Genomic DNA, 10372 nt, shown 5'->3' on the forward strand with positions numbered 1-10372 from the left:
ATTCTGACCTGTTCGTAACCTTGACCTTTGACCCAATCACTCCAAAAAATCTAATCAAATTATCCTCGGGTCACATGGCCAATCATCCCACCAAATTTAGAGAGATTCGGTCAAATAGTTTTTGTGTTATGCGAATCACAAACAAACAAATAAATAAATAAATAAATAAACACCATCAAAACATAACCTTCCCAACGAATTTGGTGGAGGTAATACTAGAAATATATCTAGAAAAAAAAAAATATGCTTCTTGATTTCAGACCAGTAAAATGTTGGTGCCTTCGTGACTTCAAAGGAGAAATATATCATCATGCAAACTTCAGATGTGTCAGATATTTCAAATTAACGTCAGGACGTCCAAATATGCGTGACTTATCAAGTGTTAAAAACATCAAATCAAGAATTTGACCCCAATATAATTCCGGCTAGAAATTACTTATTATTATTGTTATTGTTATTATTATTATTATCATCATTATTATTGTTGTTATTATTATTATTATTGTTATTATTATTATCATTATCATTATTATTATCATTATTATTATTATTATTATTATTATTATTGTTATTGTTATTATAATTTTCATTTTTATTATTATTCTTATTATTTTTATTATTATTATTATTACTATCATTATTATTAATATTATTATTATTATTATTATTATTATTATTATTATTATTATTATTATTATTATTATTGTTGTTTTGCTCAATGCCGTCAAAAAAATTGTAACAAGCAACAGTCATTAATACTTATTACTTATCAAACCTTAAAACATCACGTCCATCTCCGTACGAAAAAAAGTAACATTACAAAGATAATTAAATTAATATTCTGGAAGAGGGAAGGGTTTAAGAGATGAACTAATACGGATGTATTGGCCAAAATATTTTCTGGAAGATTAAAAATATACAGTTGTTGCCATTTCATGCAACAAATAAAAACAGCAATTCCTATTAATACAGAAAATGCCGAAAATAACAAACGCTTATTTTTAGGTTTATCACAGCTGGAATCTCGCCAACAAAACTTATTTAAGTATGAATACAAAGTACGTACTAACACTTGAATAATTATGCAAAGTGAAAGCACGTACTAACACTTACACAAGTATACACAATGAGAGAATATACTATCACTTATGTAAGAATGCAAAATGGGAGAACATGCTTCCACTTCGATAAGTATACAGAATGAAAGCATGTAATAATACTTAAATAAGTGTGCGAAATAGAAGAACATCCTAACAAATCTATAAGAATGTAGAATGGAAATACGTGCCAACACTTATAAAAGTATTTAAAATGAAAGTATGCAACAACAATCCAATAAACATGCAGAATAAAGATACCTGGGTCAAGTTCCTGGAATGTACTTAATGTTTCCAGAATCAAATCAAGAACGATCTTCCCGACCCTCGTATATCACGATATTTTTAACAGCATATGTATACCAATTACTAACAGATTCTTAAAGAACATAATACATCTATCCATTGAGACCCTTTAAAAAAAAGCGACCCGAACTCTGAACAAAACCCCAGATTGTTCTGACAAGAGTTCTTTACCCGATTACGAAAAGGGGATAAAAAAATGAAATAAAAACAAAACGAGGAGTCACAAGACACGCACCCATTATAAAAGGGAACTAAGACAGAGTACCTCTCAACCCCGCATAACAAGGCTTCTCGTATTTAAGCTCTCAACGAGACTATTCAGGGGGGCAAATCCAAGGCACACGAACAACGTGGAAAAAGGGAGAGAGGATCCTGGTGTAAATTGACCTTACACCACTTTTTCAACGGGGTGAGAGAGAGAGAGAGAGAGAGAGAGAGAGAGATCTGTCGAATGGTTGCACCACAGTTTGCTCTTATATTGCTATGTATTTTGCTGAAGTACTAGACACTTGGTTGTTTCTCCTCTCTTTACATACCCTAGTTACATCCAAAAACGGTCTACTGACAACCGGGTACATAATTCAGTACCTCTTAAACGACACGGTTAGGTGTCATTACTGTGTCTAGTCAAGGGCTGGACGAACATAGGTCTACTTGCTTGTGAACATGCGTACAGAGCAGTCAGATTCTTCTACTCTCTTTACATACCCTAGTTACAACCAATAACAGTCTACTAACAACCGGGTACGTAATTCAGTACCTTTTAAACGACAAGGGTAGGTGTCATTCCCGTCTCTAGTCAAGGGCTGGACGAACATAGGTCTACTTGGTTGTCAACATGTGAGCAGAGCAGTCTGCTACTTAGGTTAGAGATACAGTGAAAGAGAGAATAACGAAAGCTCGATCCTGAGAGAGAGAGAGAGAGAGAGAGAGAGAGAGAGAGAGAGAGAGAGAGAGAGAGAGAGAGTAGAGCAGTCTGCTCCTTGGGTTAGAGATTGAGTGAGACAATAACGAAAGCTCGTTAGAGAGAGAGAGAGAGAGAGAGAGAGAGAGAGAGGGGGGGGGGGGCAGGAAGCGCCTGCAACAGGCCATTGCAGCAGCGGCAGAGACAATGCAAGAATGAAGATGACAGCCTCTCTCTGTGGCACATCTCCCTCCCAATAAGCGACAATTCGGTTTTACTTTCAGGATACGATCGTTGTCACTTCACCTGTCTGTTTCTTTCCATTCACTTTTCAAAACGCGGCTGTCATCGAATTTCTTGTCTTATGTCCCCCCATCTCTCTCTCTCTCTCTCTCTCTCTCTCTCTCTCTCTCTCTCTCTCTCTCTCCAGTGATTTATATTCATTAGCTGGCTGATAACCTAGAGACAAAAATGTAATGGTGCGTGTCTCAGCATTATGGAAGATACTCTGCCCATTTGCGTAGTGTTCGTCTGTAATATCCTTTTTCTATTTACTCCACTCAAATAATCTGCTACTGCTGCTGCTGCTCTCTCTCTCTCTCTCTCTCTCTCTCTCTCTCTCTCTCTCTCTCTGTGTGTGTGTGTGCTTCCAAAAGCTCACATGGTACTAATAGCAAACCGACCGATTCAAGAAAAGAAAACACTCAGGTTAGTTTGGTTCAAGTAAGAGATTAGCTGATAAATCCGAGACTAAATGATAGGCTAATTGTACATAAACCAGCCATCACTCATCAATGGTTATCGACGCCGAAAATATCATAGGATGATTCAGAGACAAAGCACCAACTTCCAAAATTAGAATAAAACTACGAGCACAATTCTGAGAATCCAAACAACAGAGGCGTTAAAATATCCCTCGGTAGTTTAGAGTGACATGAAATGCAGTTTCCAAAGTAGGTGAAAATGAGCTTTCCAACAGGTCGTGGCAGGGCTTTTACCTAATCACCTTGTATATCAAAGCGTCCATGAAGGGAACACGCATTGCTACATCACGCACTGTCTTTGCGAAGGATAACTTCACCACAGCATTACAGCCAGAATGTTTTTGCACTTAATTTCAAGAGAATTTCTGACACAAACTTACTCCGACGATGGTAAACAAACTGTATTCGCAATTCACTAGTATTCTTAATTTAATTACATAACGTTTATAATATTATCGTTAATGCAAGATCAAGTGAATTAATAATACAAAGTAGTAACCCACCCCAAAATCACTTAAAAAACGTATTATATGAAAGCACTGCATGAAACAACTACAGCCACCAGATAGACAATCTCAAAAAGTTAAAATTGAATTACCTTCGTAATTTAAACAAAGCTTGGTGAATGGTAAGTGAAAACACTAGTTTTGGTATTGGTATTTGGATTGGAGAAATTAATTTGCTTTTTTTCGTATACAATACCACTATTTAGACACGTTTTGTTAAGAGATTAACATAATTGAACATCTTTTTTCAATTGAATATTTATTTGTTTATATAATTGATAATTGGTTTCTTGTTCTTCATAAGACCTTCAGAAAACAAGTAGTTTTCATCACACCGTGTTTATCTTATAACTAAATTAGACTTGATTGTTTCTTTAATCCATATTTAAACCTCGGGAAATGTCTTTTCGCATCACTTGGCCATTGTAACTGAAAATCTTGTTTACTTCAATCGGTCCCGTTGCCAAGTTTCGGTCCCCTATTTCCAGGCTTTTAAAGGCCACTCCTGAATGTCAGAGTCAAGAGGCAGTGACAATGCCACAATAATAATAATAATAATAATAATAATAATAATAATAATAATAATAATAATAATAACAACATCGATCTTAGCCATCGAGAACCTGCCGTTTTTTCGAGTGTCTTTTTACAATTTGGAGTCAACCCCAACTAGAGTACAGTCCAAATGAGGTATCGTATTCTCTCTCTCTCTCTGTCTGTCTGTCTGTCTGTCTGTCTGTCTGTCTGTCTCTCTCTCTCTCTCTCTCTCTCTCTCTCTGCAAAAGACTCCTCTCCAACCAAGCAACCACCAGGGAGGGTCAGACAATGGCAGCCGATAACTCAGCAGTTAGACCTATACGCTCCCCCAAACCTGAACTCCTTTGCTCACAAAGACGGTGAGGTTATACACTTGAAAAATACTATTGATATTAAACGGGTCTCGAACCCGAGTCCGGAAGAACGACAGCTCAAGTCCCAAGATAGATTGCTAGCAGGACAAACTGCCCGGGATTCATATTTTGGGTATTTCTTCCAGCTTCTGTTGACCTAAGCATTGAATCATATATCTGGAGGTTAAGCTTACTTGACAAGATGGAGATGGGAATTCGAATATAAACCTCATCCCAAGATGATTTCTTGAGAACCCTCCCAGAGAAAAATAAGTTTGAGATATATACTGTATATATATATATATATATATATATATATATATATGTGTGTGTGTGTGTGTGTGTGTGTGTGTGCGTATATACATATATCTAATTGTATTTGTATATGTATTTTATATATATATATACACATATATACATTTTATATATATATATATATATGTGTGTGTGTGTGTGTGTGTGTGTGTGCGTATATACATATATCTAATTGTATTTGTATATGTATTTTATATATATATACACATACATTTTATATATATATATATATATATATATATATATACATATACATTATGTATATATATACATACATACACATACATATATATATATTTATATATATACACACACATATATATATATATATATATATATATATATATATATATATATATATATACACATTCAGTTGAAAAAGGAAAATGGAACTAAATCTGAATTTATGTTTCCATCATGAAAGTAAAATGAAAACAAAAACAAAAAACACATCAGTATGATAAGCGCATGCACATTATCAGTAATGAAAGTATTTGGGGGAAAAAAAATATATTCGATATACTTTCGTTTCTCTTGAAAAGCAAGCAGAGTGATATCTGATTTACTTCGGTTATCACAGTAATCTTCTTTTTAGTTTTACATTTCATTTAACCCCAAAGCAAAAATTATTTGCAAGCTCAAAATTCCGCCAAGCTCTAAAACACATTACATGATCCCCGATTCTCTATTGAATGATATATCATTTACAGAAATCGAGTAATAAAACTATATTCGCATTGTTGTTAATTTGCAGGAAAGACCGATTTTCTCCGTAACATATTCATTCAGATTATTGTGAAGAAAGAACTATTGAACTGACATTGTTCTCGTCCGACATTTCTTTTACATCAGTCTCGGATCTTACATGTAATACTAGAGTCCATTTCTTTTAGCGAGGCAGTTTTGCACCAACTCGCAACGGGGCCCTTTTAGCTCAGAAAATTTTCCTGATCGCTGATTGGTTAGAATTACCTTGTCCAACCAATCGGCGATCAGGAAACTTTTCCGAGCTAAAAGGGCACTCCTGCGAGTCGGTGCAAATATGCCTCGCTAAAAGAAATGGACTATAGCTACGAGATTCTTATATTGGAATTAGTTTCACTATTCCCCCGAAAAATAAATGTTAAAAACAAAGAAATTTTCGAAAGTTCGTATATATAACAATTAGCTGTATTCCATTTATTATATAATTTCAAAGTGCATATTCCGTTCTATCTCAATTTTAGTGTCCGACATCATCGAGGTGCGTCTCATTAAAAAAAAAAAAAAAAAAAAAACTTTTTTCAGCTAAATTTATGAAAGTGTAACAAGTCTCAGGTCATAGTATCACATCAATATTTGTTTTCATAAATCACATTTTGCTTTTTATTTTCAAACCTAATTTACAAAAGAAAAATTGGATATTCGCATGTCGTAACTAAATTTTAATTTTAAGAATGTAACCTATAATTAACTGGTTAACATGAAAACACGGATCAAGTATTTACTAGTTTATATTCGTTCAGTTCGTCGAGTAAGAAATTTAATAATCGCCAGATTCTACGAAATCAATCTTTTTGTCTGTCTGTCTGTACTTCATATACTAGTTTGCGATATTATAAAATAATTGGTTTTCTTAAGTACAGAATTATCTTTGTCCTGTCTTGCCAAAGAAATGGTTACCTTACTGCCATTCTCTCTCTCTCTCTCTCTCTCTCTCTCTCTCTCTCTCTCTCATAGATTCGTGTATAATATATATATATATACACACACACACATATATATATATATATATATATATATATGTATGTTGTCATGATAGTTCATTTATTAAATTTTGGTTTCCGTTTTTCATGAGGAAATGAAATAATTTATGTTTTATATATATATATATATATATACATACAATATATATATATATATATATATACACATATATATGTCTTCAAAGGATGCCCTTTGTTACAAAAATTTTCACTCCAAATTTTTCACTCTCCTAATTTCTCGATTTTTTGCCGCAGACTCCAGCTCACCCTTGTCGCAAGACTCCAGCTCACCCTTATTGCAAGACTAGTTCCCCTTGTTGCAACAGACTCCAACCCACCCTTGTTGCAACAGACTCCAACTCACCCTTGTTGCAACAGACTCCAACTCACCCTTGTTGCAACAGACTCCAACTCACCCTTGTTGCAACAGACTCCAACTCACCCTTGTTGCAACAGACTCCAACTCACCCTTGTTGCAACAGACTCCAACTCACCCTTGTTGCAACAGACTCCAACTCACCCTTGTTGCAACAGACTCCAACTCACCCTTGTTGCAACAGACTCCAGCTTACTCCGATCCAGACTATCCTTGTGTTATCTACTCCCTAAAATCATCTCTTATCCACTACCATCTTTTTTACTACTGCATTAAGCTCTCTTTCGCCAATGCTATGCACTCCATTTGGGTAACTCGACTAGATAACTGCACACCCCCTATCCCCTTCACCTTTCTCCCGCCGGCATAACTCTAACCCGTGTCACATAGCACCCAGCGTATAATACAGCCAGAAGTTTACTACAATTAAACTGCAAGTTCCAGCCGTTGCACGCACACGCGCTAAAAGGAATCCTAAAGGAAGCGTCGGTGGAGAGTGGAGCAATAATAAAAAAGGAATCGCTTCTAGCAATCAGCCTCCTGCAAGTTGCAACCGACACGGACGTCCCGGACTCTTTCAATTTAGCTCGACGAACATGCGAGAAAGGAGGGGAGGGGGGAGCTGGGGATAGGTATAGAAGTCGTCAGGGGGAGGGGGTTGAAAGAGTGGGGGGGGGGTGTTACAGGAAAAGGCCGGGAGATGAAGGGAGAGGCGGCCCGAGATGACACATAATATCTCAAGAGCCGTGAGAGGTACCCGATGGCGAACAGATCGAACCCTTTCAGAAGGACGGAGTGGTTGCCAACGCAGAAAAGAAAGGCGAGATGGAAAGCTGGACCAAAACGGGGAGAGAGGGGAATAGGATGCGTAGGCAAGTTGAAAATGGATTGGGATGAAATGGAAATGGAAAGAATGGCCAAATAAATATAGTGGTCGACAAAAGGTAAGTGATAATTGAAGAAACCTCTTTTGAAACCGAAATCATAAGTTTAGAGGTCGACAAAAGGTAAGTGATAATTGAAGAAACCTCTTCTGAAATAGAAATCATAAGTTATCACATATTATAAAGAGGTCTGAAAAAGCAAATAAAAATATTGTAGGACTAAAATTCTAAAAAAATGGAATATAACTCCTCTGGAGTGTATCTTCAAAACGTATATGACGTAGTAGCCTACTGGATACGTCCCTGCCTGGCGATCTGCTGGACTTGGGTTCGAGACCCACTCAAGCTCGATAGTGTCTTGCAATGTCTGCAACTTCACCATCCTCGTGAGCAAAGGTGGGAGGTTGTTACAGTGCCTTGGAATTTACCGAAACTATGACAATTTTCTCCTATGACCAAAATAATGGTTTTACTAGAGTAAAATGATAAAGATTATAAGTACAGTAACTGATGAGCTGCATTTTACAGTACACCAAGTACTTCCTTTATTCAAGTGAATATAACCATTGCCTTAATTCAAAATCCTACATAACTCCAAATACGCCTCTGTACCATGGCCTCCCACTGCCTTGGGTTAGAGTTCTCTTGCTTGAGAGTGCACTCGGGCACGCTGTTTTGTCTTGTTTCTCTTCCTCTTGTTTGAGTTTTTATAGTTTATATATGAAATATTTATTTTTATGTTGTTGCTGTTTAATATTTTATTTTTCCTTGTTTCCTTTTCTGACGGTTATTTTCCCTGTTGGAGCCCTTGTGCTTATAGTATCCTGCTTTCCCAACTAGGGTTCTAGCTTAGCAAGTAATAATAATAATAATAATAATGATAATAATAATAACAATAACAACAACAATGATAATGACAATGATAATGATAATGGTAATGATAATGATAATATTTTTATCATCCCTCTGATAGACTTCTGAACCAGAAAGGAATTTATTACAAGGAAGCCTTATTAAAATCTGTCTTAACATTTTGTCAGCCTTCAAAGGTCAACATCTAATGAATATAAATAGCAGAAAAGCAACTCCCAAAGGCATCTAGTAAATGAGTCACACTAATAATTCTCTCTCCATTTTTATCCTTAACCTGAGAATATCTAGATTACTCTGCTTTCCTCAGTAAAGAAAAAAAATGCAAATTTTTATGAAGGATTTTCCCGGGCATATGTTCAGCAATAAAAAATTTTAGTCTAATCACTGTGTATGCATTTCAAAGAAATGTTTCACTATTACTAAAATATTTAAGTATTCGTCTTACCAGAAAGTTCATTGAATATTAGTTTTCCCTTGTGCTGTCATGTTACCCAGACAAACATGGATGTTTTGTATAGCTATTATCGTTCTCTTCGACTATGGATGAAGTGACTATATTTTAGTTATTGAATTTCAAAGGCGATTCGTATTGAAAAAAAAAATTAACAAGAGATTTATATTTAAATTTTCCGAACCTGTCATCATTCGATTCTTTGAAACCTACGAATTTATGCGTATTTGACTTGCATTATAGGCAGGGAATATATAATACCTTCGAGTGAGCTTTAGGATTTCATAAAAATCAAGAGTCGCGCACGTGCATACATATACCTATCTATATATCTATAAAGGTATATAGCCATATATATCTATATACCTATCTATCTATATCTAATTATATATATATATATATATATATATATATATATATATATATATATATGTGTGTGTGTGTGTATACTTACTTACTGAGCTACAACCCTAGTTGGAAAAGCAGGATAAGCCCAGAGGCCCAAACAGGGAAAATAGCCCAGTGAGGAAAGGAATCAAGGAAAAATAAAATATTTTAAGGACAGTAACAACATTAAAATAAACATTTCCTATATATACTATAAGAACTTTAACAAAACAAGAGGAAGAGAAATTAGATAGAATATTGTGCCAGTGTGTGCCCTCAAGCAAGAGAACTCTAACCCAAGACAGTAGAAGACCATGGTACAGAGGTTATGGCACTACCCAATGGTTTGATTTTGGTGCGTCCTTCTTTTAGGAGGTATGATTTTGGAGTGTCCTTCTCCTAGAAGAGCTGCTTACCATAGCTAAAGAGCCTCTGCTACCCTTACCACTGAAGAATTACAGTGCAGTAGCCTTGGGTGAAGAAGAATTGTTTGGTAAACTCAGTGTTGTCAGAAGTATAAGGACAGAGGAGAATCTGTCAAGAATATACCAGACTATTCGGTGTATGTGTATGCAAAGGGAAATCTAACCCTAACCAGAAAGAAGGATCCAATGAATATACACTGTATATGAACTAGAAACTGTATATATTTTAATAGAATACATTTTCTAGACCACGCCAAGAATCAACTTTGTACTGTATATCATAACAGCCGGCCAAAGATGGATTGTATAGAAGCGGCTTTGGTGGGCACAGATCCGTCGTGGGGCCACATAAGGACATCCAATTTCATCTTAATCCACCGGACACACACAAACTACCTGGAAGCCATTTCCCCCTCAACGGAAAAGCAACCGATGTCATTATACACATA

The 10372-nt window shown here is 35.7% G+C and overlaps 1 protein-coding gene across 1 annotated transcript in view; it reads left to right on the top strand.

Moving 5' to 3' along the window:
* The window catches only part of LOC137657373 (putative uncharacterized protein DDB_G0290521), a 38932-nt gene extending 31796 nt beyond the window's left edge, over window positions 1-7136 (top strand). The window contains exon 4 of the mRNA XM_068391709.1: window positions 6783-7136. Within this exon, the coding sequence (XP_068247810.1) occupies window positions 6783-7136 (354 nt within the window). The remainder of the gene's footprint in view (window positions 1-6782) is intronic.
* Window positions 7137-10372: the final 3236 nt, after the last annotated feature.

The sequence above is a fragment of the Palaemon carinicauda genome, chromosome 18, assembly GCF_036898095.1.
Source record: "Palaemon carinicauda isolate YSFRI2023 chromosome 18, ASM3689809v2, whole genome shotgun sequence".
NCBI lineage: Eukaryota > Metazoa > Arthropoda > Malacostraca > Decapoda > Palaemonidae > Palaemon > Palaemon carinicauda.